Source organism: Corylus avellana, chromosome 2 (assembly GCF_965113065.1).
Source record: "Corylus avellana chromosome 2, dhCorAvel1.hap1.2, whole genome shotgun sequence".
Classification (NCBI taxonomy): Eukaryota; Viridiplantae; Streptophyta; class Magnoliopsida; order Fagales; family Betulaceae; genus Corylus; species Corylus avellana.
In genome coordinates this window covers 18,070,050-18,088,867 of record NC_142491.1, presented here as the reverse complement: position 1 = coordinate 18,088,867, position 18,818 = coordinate 18,070,050, and the positions used below count along the sequence as shown (strand labels likewise).

The 18,818-nt window shown below is 34.9% G+C and overlaps 2 protein-coding genes across 4 annotated transcripts; both read left to right on the top strand.

Annotated features, from left to right (window-relative positions):
* The first annotated feature begins 245 nt into the window (after positions 1–245).
* LOC132167905 (transcription initiation factor TFIID subunit 14b) lies at positions 246–3,929 on the top strand. Of its 3 annotated transcripts, XM_059578947.2 has the most exons (6): positions 246–464; positions 819–907; positions 1,015–1,236; positions 1,932–2,119; positions 2,201–2,322; positions 3,600–3,929. In XM_059578947.2, exons 1-6 carry the CDS (start codon positions 351–353, stop codon positions 3,687–3,689), a joined length of 825 nt encoding a protein of 274 aa, XP_059434930.1. In that variant the 5' UTR covers positions 246–350; the 3' UTR covers positions 3,690–3,929. The 3 variants fall into 3 exon arrangements, with proteins under 3 accessions (XP_059434930.1, XP_059434932.1, XP_088369463.1); XM_059578949.2 differs by lacking the exon at positions 819–907 and having other exon boundaries at positions 1,022–1,236; XM_088513337.1 differs by lacking the exon at positions 819–907 and having other exon boundaries at positions 1,004–1,236.
* Positions 3,930–12,299: 8,370 nt separating this feature from the next.
* LOC132167908 (protein SMALL AUXIN UP-REGULATED RNA 12-like) lies at positions 12,300–12,999 on the top strand. The gene has a single exon (XM_059578953.2). It carries the CDS (start codon positions 12,371–12,373, stop codon positions 12,683–12,685), a length of 315 nt encoding a protein of 104 aa, XP_059434936.1. The 5' UTR covers positions 12,300–12,370; the 3' UTR covers positions 12,686–12,999.
* The last annotated feature ends 5,819 nt before the right edge of the window (positions 13,000–18,818 follow it).

Sequence of the window (18,818 nt, the reverse complement as noted above, 5' to 3'; positions counted from 1 at the left end):
GCAAAACAACGTACGGAGGTAGATTTAAGCCATACCCGACTACCCGTCATCTTAACGGTAAAAGAAATAGCAGAGGTTCACATTGGCGGGCTCACCTAGACAAGCAATTCAGAGTTGCGCCACAACACTAAAGTAAGGGTAATTGAGTCATTTACTACGAAATAGTTTCGGTGTTGATGTGGTGGCACATTTCGATTGGCTTTGTGTAACACACATACGAAACCTCGTTGCAGGCGATCATTCTAGAGGCCCTAGTGGCTTCGAGACCATACTCTGTAACTTTGCAGGGAAAAACCCTAATTTCTTGGTTTCGAACTTGGATTTCCAAGAAGGAGGAGCTGTTTCAAGATATGACAAGCAGTTCGTCTTCGAAAAAGCTCGTTCCAGATCAGCCAGAGATAAGTGGGTCCACAACCAAATCACTGCGCACCAAAATGATCAAATCCGAAGACAGTGAAAAGAGGGTAATGGTTCTTTGTTCGATTCAAATTTGGACGATTACCCATTTTCTGAATCACCAAAGCAATGCTACCCAGAAGCTCAGAAAATGTTTTTGAAAATATTTTGAATCTCAAAGCCAAGAACTTGTTTTCAGTTTTCTTTTGTTTAGTAAATTATTGATTTCATTGTAGTTTTTCTTCGTAAGCTTAGTGTTAAAACCAAATTTGAATCATTACCCATTGTTTTAACTTCCATGAGAATGTTTCCCACGAATCCAAAAATAGCTTTTGGGCACATTGAGACTGTTTTAGAACTTGCGTTATCTCTGTATATACAAAGATATTATAGTTAATGGGTTTTTTTTTTTTTTTTGGTAGATTTTGAATAAGAAACTCAAGGATGTTGAGATAAGCCTTCCCATTGTGTATGGTAACATCTCATTCTGGCTTGGTAAAAAGGCAAGCGAGTAAGTACTATTTAGGTGTTGTTTTGGTAGCTTTATAGCTTCTTCAATTAGTTGCTTTACATATTGAGTAAAATGCTTGTTCTTTACATTCTCTAGTTTTTAATAAGGTACCAGTCGCATAAGTGGACTGTGTATGTTCGCGGGGCATCGAATGAGGATCTGGGAGTGGTGGTAAAACGCGCTGTTTTTCAGCTACATTCCAGTTTCAATAATCCCACAAGGGTTTTGGAGTCGCCACCTTTCGAGGTATCGGAAGCTGGATGGGGTGAATTTGAGATTGCTATTACACTTTATTTCCATAGCGATGTTTGTGACAAGCCATTGAACTTGTAAGTTGCTTTGCGCGTGTTGTCTGGTTCTGATTTATCTGTTATTTGGCCTAAACTATAATTGAATACTAGGTGTATTTTCGAGTATAGAGCAAAGAGCCGAATGGTGATCAAATTAGAATAATAGTACTAAATCGAACAATAATACTACATTAAGTTTGATACAACTCTTACTTGGTTTTAAATTCCACAATAAGATCGTGGTGGCAAACCTGCCATGGGCAACTACCTGTATCCTCTAGCTACAAATCCTGCTGCATTAATGCTCTATTGCCATAGATATCAGACCAAAAATCACCTTCTGATGGGTTAGTGGTTGAACCCTGTTTAACAAAGATGATTTCAATTACATAAGTTTTTTAACCATGTATTTTCATATTTTTCAATTACATAAGTTTTTTAACCATGTATTTTCATATGTTTCATCTCCAAAGATTTTGAATGGAATCAAACAGCTGAAGAGACCAAAGTAGGTGGGCTGACTTTTACCATGTATTGTGTGCCAAGTGCTACCCATCAAATATTTGTCCGATACTTTTTGTGTTTAAGCAAAAGGATCTCATCAAATAATCGTCCTGATCCTTTGTGTGTTTAAATGAAATATATGAGATACAGGCAATAATGTGCAGGCCCAATATGTAAAGAACATATGAACTCTTAGGCTTTCGGTGTATTGAATATAATTATATTCACAGATATCATCATTTGAAGTTGTACCCAGAAGATGAATCTGGTCCCATGTCCACTAAGAAGCCCGTTGTTGTGGAATCCTATGATGAGGTTGTGTTCCCTGAGCCTTCAGAGGGCTTTTTAGCTCGTGTGCAGAATCATCCAGCTGTAACCTTGCCCAGATTACCTGCTGGCTTTACTTTGCCTCCTCCTGGTTTGTTTCCTAACTGATTGTCTGTAATTTTGCTCTTGGCCATGCTTTCTACGAATAAATATGCCTTTTAATTTCATGTAGTACCAGTTGAGGATGCAATTAGAAAGAAGCGAGGTGACACTAAAGATCACCCCCTAAGTCAATGGTTCATGAATTTCTCAGAAGCAGATGAGTTATTACAACTTGCTGCAGCTCGTCAACAGGTCAGCACAAATTCTTCTAATCTTTAGTGAGAGTTGTTGCTATTATGCATGGCATTACCACCCAACTAAGTACATCCTTGCTTCCTTGAAAGCATGTATGCTGCCTGTGTTGTAACCATTCTTGTTGAAGAATATTATCATCCAAGTCATCAACATTATAAATGTAAAAAAACTATATCTACATCGAGCATGGCCCCCAATTCTAACTTCAAATTATTTATACCACCCCAGTGTGTATTTACTATAATTGATGGATTTTGGTGTTTGTTAGATCAAATTTAACGTTTCTTATCTACATCTTTTTTTTTCTTTGTTACGCATTGTATGAAACTCATACAATGAAAGCTCAAACTCACCAATGATGATTAAGAAAAATGCATCGCCATAGCCATGTTTGTTGAAGTTAGTTTTGTTCATGATATTCCTCTGCTTGTGGTGAAGGGTTTTGCATGAAATGGAGAAGAGCTTTCTAATGCATGACAATAACCTCAACAGTCACAGGGCTTGTCTTTGGGTTCCTTTTTATTTAAATAGTACTGCTTAATTGTGACCTGCAACAAAAGGTTAGGCTAACTTGAACTAGGAGGTGTCTTTTTCTGGTCATCCTCCCCACAACAATACCAATGTAGGAGCCTCAAGAAGAATGACAAAGTCGAATCCTAACATCGAGATGTGGTTAGGATCATTTACAAAGATCTATTCAGGCCTTCGGAATGGATGGAAGAACAGAATTAGTGCTCAAACCAAATAGTTGGGGCTAAATGATTTTCCCGATGATGCCTCTTCCGTATAATGTACCAAACCAACCTCCTTGACTTTTCTCTGTATCAGTTAGTATAGCATCAGTCAAACCGTGCTTTATTTCTCTTCCCAATTCATTTGCTTTAATGGCTAGTTGCTCATGCTGAGTTATTGACATATCATGTTGGACATCATTATCTAAGACCCACCCAACATGTCATGGATTTCAGTTTCACAAACTGGCTAGGCTGCATAGACCTGATTGACCAGTTCAGGGGACTTACTAGGATCGGGACTTTCTCTGAATATGTTTTGAATCCCATATTTCGGAGTTAACAGTGGGATGGATTTCATGTCAGTAGAGATTATGGAAGAAATTGAACCTCTGTATACTTTTAACTTGAGTAATGCATTACGTAGTTGCACTTAAGCTTGTTGTTGACATATCTTAATCTAGATATTTTGTTTGAATTTCATTCAGAAGAAGTGTACAAGCCAAGTATTTTGACAGTTTGATTTTGCTCTAATTGTATTAGGTTCAAGCTCATATTGCTAAACTCAGGCGACAAATTAGTGTGGTTGATGGGCCGCATCAACAACAGTTGAAATCTCTCTCTGACCAGTGAATATACATCTGATCCTGCAGATTTTGATACTCTACTTCAAATTGGTTTCTCAGCATATACAGTTATTGACATAATCTGATGCTCTGATATTCTCAGCTGTGGAGTATTTTTTTTTTTTGTCGGTTTTGGTTCTTGCCTTTTTCCTTTCTTTTATTTTTTTTGTCATTTGAGTATGTATCAAGGGAAGGAGGAAAAAAGATATGTATCATCAGATAAATAAAAGGTTAAAAGTTAAATTTATTTGTTATTGTGTATCATTGAGCAAAATAGCTAGTCTTTTATTTCCGCACCGAAAAAAATATATTCCTCTTTTTATTTCTTTTTTCTCTTTACAAACTTGTTCTGTTGATTTGACTGAAAGCCATTTTTTTTTTTTTTTAGAGAGGGGAGGGGAGAATAAGGAGGGAATACAGCTCGAGAAAACTCATGCCGCGGTCCTATATGCCACATGATGGGCATAGAAATTTGCACTTCTATTAACTTTTATGGCTTCCCAAATAGAAGAGGCTGGAAAAAGTGATAAAGTTTCAAAAATTACATGTTCAATATGCCAATCCAAAACATTAGATGGATTCTATAAAGATAAAATAACAATAGAGGAGTCCCCTTCTAGAATGAATTTATCAAGGTGCAAGGAAGCTGCCAGGACACCAGCCAAGAGGGCTGCTTGAGCTTCTCCACACGAGGGACTACAAGTAGGCCTAACTTGGGAGAGGATTTTGATGATCTGGCCTTTGGAGTCTCGAAAGACAGCTGCTTGAATAGATAAGTTATATGTGGCCTGAATTGTTTTAGTACTTATGTAAATTCCGATTGATGAATACTTTTCTTAAATCCTTTATTTCACTCCAATAGTAACATGTATAATAAATCAATGCAAAGGAAACGAATGCATTTCCATACGATTAAGGGGAAGTCAATGAAACACAAGTCTGGATTATGCTTATATCACAAAACAGGATCTTCTAGAATTCCACAACTCTCAACAATTGATTTTAAATTAAATGGTTAAGATTTTGTCATATCAGTATTAGTTAAATTTAAATATGGTAAATGCTAGTGTGATAAATATTGAATTGGTACAGGTGATAAATAGAGATAAAATCTATACAATTTAATCTGAACAGAATTTTACTAGATCTTATGGAACGCGGTTGTTGCAACAAAGACACAAGTTGTTCCAAAAGGTGTTTCCTTTCATAGTTTATTGGGTTTAAGGTGGCTTGCAAGGGATATACCCTTTAATATTTATTTGTTAAGAAACCCGATGGAACTAGTTAACCTGTTTGAATGAAAGACTTATGAAGTTATGAGAGGCCAGGAGGTCACATGATGATGCTATTAGCAAAAGAGGAATTGTTATGCACACTTTCACTCCAACACTCTCAAATGCACATTTTCTGACGTAGCACTAAAATTGCCATTGGATCTAAGATAGATCACTGTTGAATTTTGGATTCAATAGTGATTTTTTATGTCATATTAGAACATGTGCACTTAGGAGTGTGAGAGTGAGAGTGTGTATAGCATTTCTCTTATAACAATATTGGGTTTAGTTATTCTATGTTTGGATGATACACTGCATTGAAGTATTGTGAAATTGCTGCCTGAGAGTCTCAACAGTTTTGCTGCTATCTCTTTGCAAAATGTGTGTTATGGATTATGTTGTCATCTGAATTTAAGTTTTAGTACTGCTATGTATTTTTCAGTAACTTAGCTTATAGTCAGCCTTCTCTTTATTTGCACCTAAATTAAGCTTGCTTAGTTGAATTTTCCTTCCATAGTTTTCTGGTTTCTGCAGAGCACATGATCCAGCATCAAAATTCACATGATGAATTTAATATGCAGTATACATCAATTCAGCTGAGGGCCCTCCCCTCTAGTACTTCTGTTGGTCCTTCAAATGCTTATAGACGGTTAATGGGAATCGGACCATCCACACTAGCTTTCAGATGGGTCCTGCATGTGCTGCCCTCGTTAGTACACTTTACACGTTTGAGCCTATCCTTAGATCTCAGAAATCCTATTAATTTTGAAGTAGGTTCAAGTGAACAATGATCTCCGAGTAACGCTATTCTTTACACCTATTTATCACACTCATTTCATATAGGTCAACGTTGCGTGTTTTATGTAGCTTTTCTTTGTGTGATAGATGAGTATGAAGCTTATCATTATTCATTATTGGAGCCTTTTCTTTTGACCATTTCCCTTAATGCCCAGTACTCTCCATTACTAATTTGCTTGTTTACATTTCTATGGCATCACCATGGTTATGTGATCATGTTGCTCTGTCTCTACTCAAAGTATTTAGTAGATATGATTGGCGCCATGTTTTGAAGGTATACTCAACTAATCTTGTTTCTACATAATTTTAAGCATCTAATGAGTTGTTTGTTAATGGTTTTGAGGGGTGTGTTTTGTTTTTGGTTTGAAAAGGTGTTATAATATGGCCAAAACTTTTTTTATGTTTTTATGAGTATTGTATGTTTAGATTTGTTTGTTAATGTATTTATCTTGATAACATAAAACAAACAAATGGCTATGATCCCTAACCCAATCCCCACAATGTTAAGCAGAGAAACAAGTTTTATGTCTGAAAATGTTGTTTGTTAATGCATTTATCAAAAATAAAAGAGGCGGCGAAAACTTTTTTTATGTTTTTATGAGTATTGTATGTTTAGATTTGTTTGTTAGTATTTGTCCCCACAATGTTAAGCAGAGAAACAAGTATCAAAAATAAAAGAGACGGAGCCAGGGAGGGGCGTGAGATTTTTACTTTTTAATTTATGAATTTGAAATAACAAACTCTCAAGCACCTCTAGTTCCGCCATATATTTTATCCTTTGCCTGTAGTTTATAAAGCTTTAGACCTGCTTTTGAGTGAGCGATGTGGGACTAATTCCTTAATTTGTTTGAACCAAGTAGAGAGAAACAAAAACTTGCTTAGAAAGAAGTACTAGAGAAACAAATTTTGAGAGAAGTTGTCAAGATTTAAGAAGAAGAGAGAACTGATTTTCAAAAGTTAGCCAAAAAGCTCTCTACTGCACAACTGCCTCTGTATTCTGACAACATCATATTTGAGTTCCATCATGGATGTCTCATGTCTACACTTTGATTCAAGCATTCCCTTACAAACCCACATGGGTGTGAATGGTGTTTGTTTATCTACCCTGATGAATATATCATCTGCATAATAAAAGGTTAATTAATGCCATCACAAATCTGCAGTCATTTTTGAATTACCATATGACATAAATCGTACCTCAGATCGAACTCACCAACTTTTCAACAAGAACCAGTAAAGGAAGAAGGTGATTGATTAATTCAAGAAAAGGGTTTTCACAAAACCAGATGATTCATAAATAAATAAATAAATGAAAAAAGATTCCAACTTCCAAGCAGGCAGTTACAGTCTGTTTGAGTGATTTCTCGTATAAAAAAAAACAGGGTAAGAAAAGATAGCGGTTTGAAGCAGTTGGAATGATCTCATATTCCGACCTTACTATGTTGTCTTTACTGCAGGGTCTGGGGGCAAGAGTAACATGGCCATCATGTGCTAAACCTAAAGGTGTAGAGTCACCATCAACCTTAAAAGAAAATCCTTATAATAATTAAGGGTCTATTTGCTCTGCGGGGCACCGCATTTCCGTGAGAATGGTGGGCCTTTCTAGTCCCCCTCTCCTGTTTTTCCTCCGGACCAATCTCATTCACAGAACATGGGGGGAGCTGCTTCCATAGACGCCGACGTACACGTACAATTATTATTTACTTTTCTTTTCTGCTTCTTCAATTCCACTTTTACCCTCTACGGACAAGATTTACTTCGGTAACTTTTTCTATAAGTAAGAGAGAAAAAAATTCTTTTTTTTTTTATTTTTTCAAAATTTCCTACTTAATGATATGCCACAATCACATATTCACGTACATGATATGATGATGCTACATTTTCTAAAATAATATATTACATATAGGAGCGTGATACATCATTTGAGAAGCAAATTTTGAAATTAAAAAAAAAAAAAAAAAAAATGAGATGTGTAGCAGTTCTTAAAACACAAAGCAAAGCTAGTCGGGAGGATCTTTCCTACTGTTGATCTGATGGAGAGGACTCTATCAAACACAGGATTTGAAGGGTAAAAGTGTGCATACCCTTTTTATTCAAAGAATGTTGCCTTAAATAAGGCTCAATCATGCATAAAAGATTATGAATTCCTACCCAATAACAATTACCTGCATAAGAGCAGTCTTAGCAGTCTCATCAAATTTTACTCACAAAAATAATCAAAAGTACTTCTTTTCTTTTCTTTTTTTAATTTTAACAAGTCACTTTTTTAGAGCATTCCAAACAGCCTCACTATTTTAACAATCCACTTTCACTATTCCATTTAAATATTCTTTTTCAAAGATTTATTTATTATTATTATTAATTATTAGAGTAGAAGAGAGAAACATAAGAGAAAGGGGGAGAGAAAAACTATTCTTATTCAATTTGTGAGTGAATAGTACTCACTATTAATAGTGAGTATTGTTCACTCGCCATTTTATTTTGGTTAAAATGGTGAGTCTGAAAAGTAAAGATTTAAACTAATTTTGCTAAATTGTCTCACCAAAATAACCCAAAAAAATAGCTTAGATGAGGCTGGTAGAAGTGCTCTAAGAGATATAACAACTAAAACAATGTATGATAACAAAGACCGAAGATAGACTCATTAATTATTCTTTCATAACTAACGCTAATATAGACTCCTTATTTAAGGGATCATTCGATGTACTGAAAGATAAGATAAAGAAGAGATGCTTCTTGAAATATCCTCCTACTTCACCTCGTCGTGTGTGCCCCGTGACACCAAGTCTAGAGGCGGTGCATTTTGGACATTAATGGTAGCATAATTCTTTGTCTACAGTCTAGCTACAAGTTGATGAGCTCTTTTTTAGGAGTTGGAGGGACCTAGCTAGCTAGTTATGCATTTGTATAAATGGGTTTAGAAGTAGCTAAGATATTGTGTTTCAGAAGTTAGGCTTTGGTACGTACCAATTAAGGACAACTTTATGAAGGATTTGTAGGGCTTCATGTTTGTGGGGGGATCTGTACTGCTAAGGACTCTTTGAGGTTTGAGAAAAACAAAAAGGGAAGACAGAAATGGACATTGCAGCATCACAGGCACTAAATATATGTTTTGAATATCACTTTCCTGAGCCTTGGAACATGGGGAGAAAACTTTGCTGAATGTAGCCAAGCTAGGGAAGATATCAGTGGTGTACATTTAGAGCAGATTTATGTCTGATCACAACATCCTATTTCGTGGTTGTGGTTTCAGCAGGACCACATGGGAGGCCCTTCGTTTTGGGGACACTTCTTTCTAGCTAGCTAGCTAGCTTCAAATGCTGCACTTATGGATAATCTGATCATTTGTTTTTGGGGCTTCAACAACAAGTACAATTCCTTTCATTGTAAATTTTGTTACAAGGAATCTGCTTTTCTTTCTCCTTTTCCTTAAGTTGTGTGGAAACAACAGCTGATCATTTGAATTACATCCACTTAGAACAGGCCCATTGACAACTGGCAAACATCAAATCTTATGAACATACTTAGCATTATTCAAATATTAGGTGAAAGATCTTTCTACTCCACTACTCCATTCTTTGGATTTTGGAGATCTCATACATGGGTACCCATCAAATAATTGTTTTTGCTCTCTCAAATTTACCCCGCCATTACATGTAACAACCGAGAAAACTGTTAATCATATTTGTACATTATTTCAAAATGACTAATCAAATTATAATCGTAGTTTCTTTAAATCACTTGTGAGATTAACTTTTTGGGGAAACTTCACTAAGGACCCCCAAACTTCCACCCGTTTTAAAATACCCCATGAACTTCAAAATCTCTCAATTTAGTCCCCTAAACTTTCAATTGCTTTCAATTTGGACCCCTCCGTCAGATTTTAAACGTCACATAACGTTTATACCCCTGACTTTTGTATAAAATTTCAACTTCTAAAACGTTTTTTTATTTAAAAAAAAAAAAACAAAAATCATGGATATTTTGGTCTTTTTTTTAATTTTTAACGGCTAAAATTAACGGAATTGTCCAAATTGAGAGCAATTGAAAGTTCAGGGAACTAAATTGAGGGATTTTGAAGTTCAGAAGGAATATTTCAAAACGGGTGGAAGTTTTGGAATCCTTAGTAAAGTTTCCCCTAACTTTTTTGTGTCACATTACAACATAGGCACGTGCGTGCACACGAGGAAACAAAGTTAAGATACTAGTGAATATGCAAATATGTAGTCCTTGAACTTGAGAGTGTAAAATTAGAGTTTCTCGTTTATCACATAAATTTCACACCGGTTGACGTGATCCGTCGGCCAATATAAATGCAGATAATAAATAAACCTGAAAAGTATAAATTTAAGTTAAAAATATTGGAGCCATGCAAGTAAGAAAAGTTTTCAGCCACTGGCATTAATGTGGTTATATATCACTCCCAGGGGCTATGACCATTTGAGGATAAAGGTATTGTGGTCAAAAGGTGCAGAGAGAGCAGTAAGTTACACACATGGGTTTCTGCATAATTTGTTTGTGGACTTTGAGAAACTGTTGTTTTATGTCACTGAGTCCACAGAATCACGAACCCAACAATTAGAAAAGGCCAAACCATCAACAGGATTTGTACTGGAGAGTACACATTACTGTCCGTGATTTCAGGTAGGTGAGAAACACAAGTCTCTTCAAGTAATTATTTATTTAATCACCACATTTTGAAATATGGGAAAGATTTACTTTCTGTTAAAAGAGTGGAAACTTTGGGTTGCCACCCACTTGCCCCATTTCAGAAAATTCTCTAACAAATCAATCACCTGATGTTAAGGGTAAAGGGATTATGGACTTCTTATTTGAAATATGATAACATTCTCTTTCAGTTCTTCCCTTATTCTCTCAAATTTTAAAATTATCTTTGGATCTATGAGGCTTATGTAAATTCTGCACATGAGTTTACAGATCTAATAATAATTTTAAAAATGGAGAAACATATAAAATTTGCTGATCAAGACTGTAATACTGCCCTGCAATTACTTTTGATGTAGTAGGGGATGTAAATGTAGAAGGAAATTTTTTTCATGCATGAAAAAAAAAAAAATGTTCTTTAACACCAAAGAAGAAGGTACAGGATTGGATCCCCTTTTATTAGGAATTTCACTTAAATTTGAATAGTTTAAGAGATGGGTTTTGCATAACTCGCCTGTCTCGAGCAAGTGAGTTTCGCATTTTAAGTTACTCAGAATAAATAGGTGCCATAACCTTTCTCTGAAACTGCTCAAATTTTTATAAAATTTGACGAGCGTACTAATAACGTATTCAGATTTTACTGATCAGCGAGCGAACCGCTCGAAATTTACTTGGACTATTCTGAAATTCTTACAAATTTACTGCTCAAATTGCTAGTCATTTGAACGACAGAATTACTGGAAATCTCTGTTCACTCCTACAAGAAAATTCTGACCCGAAAGTACAACTTGAGGCAGCAGCCAAGAACACCTGAACTTGCAAGTATAAAACAGAGTGGCGGTGAAATTGAAGTGTAGCCACTGGGCAGGTCAATTAAGCATTAAGAGTGGTGTCCTTCAAACCTGGACCAAAATGACCCACAGAATATATATTTAAAGGAGAGCACAAGAAATTAAAATATTAGTCAATTCTAAACATTAATTTGTACTGAAAGTGGAAAAGAACCTTGAGAATTATAGCAACCTACTTTTCAAAGAGAGAGAGAGAGAGAGGGGTCCATGGTGTCAATAAGAGGACTAACACACAAGAAAAACCCCAATGGGCATGGCTCCCACCATGTCCTTTTTTTTTTTTTTAATAAATAAGTAATAACAAATACAATAAACAAAAAATTACACAATTCAAATATAAAAGATTGAAAAGAAAAAGGTAAAAATGTAAAATTGGTCCTTGTAATTTACTTGATTTATAATTAGATCTATATGGTATTAAAATGAACTCAAATGTCCTTGAGATACGCCAAAAAAATAATTTAGTCCCTATAATCAAATTCCGTCAACTAATCTAACATATTCTGTTAGTGTGATACTGAATTAAATAAGACAAGTATCACAATTTTATTAGATCTAAAATTTCACGCTATTAGAATCTGTTAAGTTAGTGAACAAAATTTAATTGTAAAGACTAAATTATTTTTTTGGCATACTTAAAATCTTTGAGTTTATTTTGATACCACAATGAATTAATTAATTACAAATTATATAAATGACGTGAACTGATTTTACATTTTTTCCAAAATAAAAATTCAATCTTGACATCAATCTGATCGTAATTTGATTCGGGAATCCTCGACCATAAAAACAAGCAATCGTAAAAAGAGTTATCAACAAAAAAAAGTTGGTTGTAACGACTCATGATGAACGGTGACCGGTATCAATTTGTAGAGGCTCCCACCATGTCCTTGCACACATACACATACCCCAAAACACCCGTGGTCTGTCCTTTGCTCCCACACGCCACATGACCCCTCAAGGCGCTCTCTCTCTCTCTCTCCTCAACCTTCATCATAAATACCCCCCTCACCACCACCTACACTTCACAGTTCACACTCTTATTATCCCTCCTTCCTCCCATAACCTCCATATCTCCTCTGCTGCAACTAGTTCCAAAAATGGCCATCAGAAAATCAAACAAACTCCCTCAAACCGCAGTTCTCAAGCAAATCCTCAAAAGATGCTCGAGCTTGGGAAAGAAGCACGACTACGACGAGGATGGGCTTCCCCTGGACGTCCCAAAGGGTCATTTTGCAGTCTATGTCGGTGAAAAGAGAAGTAGGTACATCGTCCCGATTTCCTTCTTGACTCACCCCGAGTTCCAATGCCTCCTCCGCCAAGCCGAGGAAGAATTTGGGTTCGATCACGACATGGGTCTCACCATTCCCTGTGAAGAAGTCGTCTTCCAGTCCCTAACCTCCATGCTCAGATGAAAAAGAAGGTCAAGAAATTGATGGGTTCTCTTGGAGAAGATGGCTAAGATGAAGCAGCACATTTGCTTCTCTTTTTTTCACATCTTTCTTCATTTGTCATTCTTGATCCTTTCTTTCTTTTTCTTTTCTTTTTTGGCTTTTTTTGTTGGAGGCCCATTTTGGGTTTTTTTATGTTTAATGACTCTAACTTGAAAGTTGAAACCCAAAGACATATTGTGGGTTAAAAATGTATAAAGCTTGAGATTTTCCTCATAGAGGTGTTTGTTTACACCCTTTGAGAGAAGTTTATGTTTAACTCATTCAAATCTCTCTCATCACTTCTTTGGAACAAGTCCGCAAATTCAACATGAAATTAAACTTAACTTAATTTATTCGACATGATCCGAACCCGATTTTATCTTAATTACGCCTTGTTTTTGCACATACTTTGGCAAAACGAGATCATGGGTCAACCCAAATCAAAGTGCATTTAAAAAATTATAATAAAAAGGTGTATCCAAAAGGAGAGCACTCGAGCAGCATAGCTTGTCTGTCAGAGAATGTGGGGGTACTTAGGAGTGTACGGATCATCAGATTATTATTAGTTTTTTCTCTTCTTTTTTTTTTGGCTGAATAAAAGAGTTAAAAATAGATATAAATCATTTATTTAAAACGCCTTTGCATGATAATATGATAAGGTTAAGAGATAAAAAGGATTATCGTGGTCCTCAATAGGTAGCTCAATAGGCTGAGATCACGTCTAATGAAGCAGAAATCGCTAGCTCGAATTCTCCTCTCTAATGAGAAATATATGACATACAATTTATAAAGTTGCATTTTTTAAAATTATTTAAACCTTGATTTTCCATTTTCTTTGAACTTATAATGCATGCAGCTGGTTTGTACATTTAAATGTACTTTGTTCATTGTACTAATTGTGTACCTAAAAGAGTTTACAAGAGTACGATAGTTTTTATCGTAAGTCCATTAAAATTAACGTAACAATCTGTGCAACACTTATTACATTAACCGTGGAAATATGTGCATATCATAAACTTTTGATTATAAAACTTGTTTGAGGTAATGGACACTGTTAAATCATCATTTATTCTAAAAATTTAAGTTGATAAGAAGAGATAAATTTAATCAATACTTTAACCGACAAGAACAAAACTAAGTGTTGATCAGCCATGGCCCTATGTGGTTTTCAAATTTTTTCTTAATTTTTTTATTATATATATATGTTTAAAAAAATAGGTTTGACCCATCATTTATATTTTAATCCCTTACACGAAAATTTTTGGTTCCGCCCCGGTTAAAAGTAAGGAGAGCCACGTACATTTGAGTGAGGGTACGTACGTAATTGCCTTAATTGAATTTATTAAAAAAAAAAAAATTAAGGGCTATATAGTTCAAAATTTTAGGGAAGAACAAAAAAAAATGGATAGTTATCTAATTGCACCCACTTAAATAATATATCAATTTAAGATATACTTAAAATAAAAGATAATGTTGTAATTAAATCAAGAGCCCTCTAGCATACTTTATTTTCAATATTTTTGTCAATTAATCAAGCCACATGACATGATCACCAGTTACTTCATTGACTACAAGTCCTCTCTCTCTCTCTCTCTCTCTCTCTCTCTCTCTATATATATATATATATATATATATATATATATATATATATGTGGCTTAATTTTCTTTGGTGCTTTCTTTTTGGGACAAATGGAAAAGGAAAGGCATGCATGATGCATGGATTACAAGTTGCATGATACCCCTATGAGCTCTCTCTATCCAAGCTAACTGACAATTTGGAAACAAAGGCTCCAAAGCATCATCAAGCCATTGATTTTCTTTTGATTTGGTGTAGCTTTTATTATAGTAACTGCTTTTTTCATGCAGTAGGACCAGCAGGGGAAGCAAAGGCTGCATCTGGCTAGCTGGTCCCTTCCCTTCATTATTAATGATGTTTTGTTTTCTTTTCCTTTCACCCACTAATTAACTCTTCTGCCACCCACACCTCTCCAATATAACTGCTTCTCCAACTCCCATAGCCCCCCCTAAATAAATATCTTCCTCTGTTGTTGTCCTAAAACGACCCATTTTTCAGAAAAATATTATTGTCGGCCCATTATTGAATATTTAATTAAAATGTAAAATAAATAAAAGAGACAACATTCAAATTCAGAACCTCGATCTGTTTTGATAAGCTTATAAAAAGAACGGACTTGAAATGAGTTAGATAAGCGATATGCTATGACCATGAGTAAAATTTCACAACTTCGGGTACTTAATTTTCACTTGAAAGCTCATACTATAGCTAATCATGGGTCCTAGTCGGCATGCTCTGATCCTAATACATGAACATCTCACTTGAAACACGCGGGTGTATGCAAGTGTCGGAGTTGTCTGTATTGCATGTATGAGAGAGCATTCAGGCTCATTTGATTTGGACAGGTGATCAAAAAGTCTGAGAAGATATTATTCAAAAGCTTTATCCGAACGGGTAAAATGCAACTGCTCTTTCGCATGAATCTACTCATTGCACCATATATATCAATATGATCTTCAAGTGTCCTTACCGTTATAATGGTAGCTAGTTAATTATTATTCCTTGACTATTCAGATTATTAAGCATGCTGAGAAAACGATACCTTATTGGAACTTTTTTTTTTTTTTTCTTTCCCTTTTCTCTAGCATTGTTCATGATTTAATGCCCTAATCATAACAAGTGGACCCATTTGATGAAAACGGGGACAAAATTCACATGTAGAAAGAAAGAGGATGACTGATGAAGAAGTGATTGTCTTTCACTTCAATCTGAAAGAAGGAGCTGGGGAGATTTTACATGATCTACACGTACCACTTCACAGTTGGCCTCATGTTCTTTTTCTGCATTTTGGTCCCAAATGTCCCACGTACCCACGTTCTTCGTAATTTCTTCGAAGGAGCCTTGTCTCTCAACCATTACTTCTTCGTCTCCAAATCAAACAATAAATATGTTATTATATCTATATATATTCACTGTAAATGTATAATGCATATATATATATATATATATATATATATATATATATAGGGTTCGGAAAATAATTTTTATTGATGTACAATTGAGAACGTTTCAAAACATTGGAAGGCAAAGAATTTTGAGATGTCTTGTCGGTGTCTGCAACCACGATATTGTAATCTTTATAAGACTATTTGCATCTGCTTTTTAAAATTTATATCTGAAAATAGTTTATTCATAATTTCATACGGGTATTATTATTATTATTATTTTTTTTTTTTATTAGAAGTCCCACATTGTTTAGGTATTAATTAGGAGATGGGTCATTTATAAGGGTGATGGAAAACCTTAACTCTTGAGCTAGCTTTTGAGTTGACTTATGCCTAAGACTCATTTCTAACATGCATCCAGGTTATGGTCCTTGTTACAGGGTAAGTAATGTAGGCCCCTATTCATCTTATGGTAAAACCTGATACAATGACAAACATGCAATTAACAAGATGCATATTAGAAATGGGTCTTGGGCCTAAGTCCACTTAAAAGCTAGCTCAAGAGTTGAGGTTTCTCATCACCCTTATAAATGGTCTATCCCCTTAATACTCAACAATGTGAGATTGGACTAGGCTTTGATATCATGAAGAAATTCACGGGTCTAACTCATCTCATAAAACCAGTTCAATAAGAGAGTGTTGCCCACCCAATATTCCTTATAAAGATGCTCAAGATCTTGTCCACAAATAATGTAGGACTATTTCTCAACATTTTTTTTTAATTAATTAATTCTTTAAAAGTGTAATATATTTTTTAACATCATATACTTTTTACGTGCTCAAAAACCACACAACACTTTTTTAAAAATTGAACTAATCAAAATTCTTTGACCCAATTTAAAGAAAATTTATAGCCAATTATCTCATAAATCGCCATCCACAATTAAAGGAAAAGAAACAAACATGTCGATTGTTTTGTCCCGCAGAACTTGGACGATCACGTGGTTTAATGATTTTAATATGTCCTGCTTAATTATATTCAGGAACCCACACGCTAAATTAGGGGATTAATTGAGTTGACCAAGCCGGCAGAGATAAAGTGCAATGTCTAATAATGATCACTCTTTGAGGATAAGCTAGCTAGCTAGCCATGGTCTTCTTTAAACATGATTTGATATGACAGAGCAAGCACACCTTCCTTTCTTGACTAATAATCTCTTATTTTCCATGGACTTTTGCAAGCCAATATCAACATAATTAAAATAAAAACAATATAGATTACTCATCTACAGAAATTCCCAGCAAAGAACATGGCAAATGGATACTTCCCTATGGCTAGTGGGAACAAATAGCTTATATTTTTTTAGTCACAGAGAATAATATTGAAATACTAGTATAGTTGGCTGAGTAGTTGGAACGGAGTGGAGACTATTTTGGTAGAGTACAGGGTATTTTGAAATTTTTCGAAATACATCCGTACAATTAGGATTTTTCTATAAATATGTTATATTGTAACCCTAAATTATTAATAGTGAAATACAGTTACACTCTCCTGTAAATGTAGGTACATTGTCGAACTAAGTAAATATGTGTCTCGCTTTTCTCTTGCTCTCTCTTTCTTCGATTCTGTATTATTTATCATTGTTGTACACGGTAATAACATATATAAATTTAGTAGTAAATCAGGCTGAAATGGATAGAGGAATGAATTAATGAATAACCAATAGTACTACCTCATATTATCTATTTCATGATCTGAATTTAAAGTTAGTGTATGTAAAAGTGTATATAAAGTCAAAACTAACACGTCTTTTTAAAAATTTAAATAATATAAAATAATGTACATCAACTATTAGATCTTTATCTCTATTTATCAGCTTTCATATGCCCTTTCACCTTCTCATACTAATAACCGACATGAAAGCTATCACCATGCATGAATATTGTAGGGTGCAAGGATGTCCATTGTTGTTATGGTGTGATGATCACTCTTTTACACTATCAATATCACACGTTTTACTTAATATATGTCGGGGATTGAAGATCTTGATTGAATATCAACGTACGTACATTTAAGTTCTTTGAAAAAAGAAGTATATTAGCTTGTATGGGATTCATAGAATTAATGGAAAATTACATATCTACTCTCACAAATTACCATTATTAATTAAAGAACCTCATCTGGAGTTGTCTCCTCTCAGATCCCACTCCATGGCCAACAATGTAATTTTGGATAATAAACTCCAAACATGGACGACGATATAACATGTAGTTATGGATAAGATATATACTATCATATATATATTATATTAATACGAGCACCGAATTCTTTTATGTTCTTTCGCTGTTAATGCATGTGTTGGTGTTTTTGTTGTTGTTAATGTTGTCATGCATCTCTAATTAATTAATTAATTGTATTCATCTTTTATGGTTTTTATTATTATTTTTTTGTTCTCTCAAGTAGTTGTGTTTTAAACTGTTTATTTGAATTGGTAGAAGGACAGGGGAAAGCAACTTGTGAGGACGAGGTGGAGACTGGGGAAGACATGCTGGGGATCCCCGGGGCTCCATCTATATCTACAGCTAGCGTGTGTTGTCGGATAATTTCTTCATGTCTTTTCAACATTTTGCATGCATTTCTCCTCTCCACAAATAGTACTCTCACCCAATTGAACCAACATTTTCTTTACAAAAAAATAAAAAACCTCTCTATCGGATACTTCCTTCATGTTTCCTCTCTACCATATATAGTGTCTTTCAACTATATATGTCAGAGTAGGGTCTCCAAGGAACGTCGGTTGTCAAATAATGTCATGGATGATATATGATATATCCACCAAATTCAAGTTTAATTCTTCCTATAAGCTTCAACATTGTATGTCTCTTCCTGCAGCTAGCAAGTCCTTAATTATACATTAATATGATCATTATCTACCTTTGACCTATTAATTTTGATTTAGTTGCTCTTCGTACAATCAGATTCAGTCAATAAACACCTGCAAAACGAGCAGATAAGACTATCGGAAACTTGCCAAGGGTTATTTGTGAAGAAATTCTTTGATGCTTAAGTTAGCAACGAAATTTATTATCGCTCTTTTGCCCTCTACCTCGACCCCTTCAATAGTGAAGGTCTCTTTTGAGCCACTCAGTGACG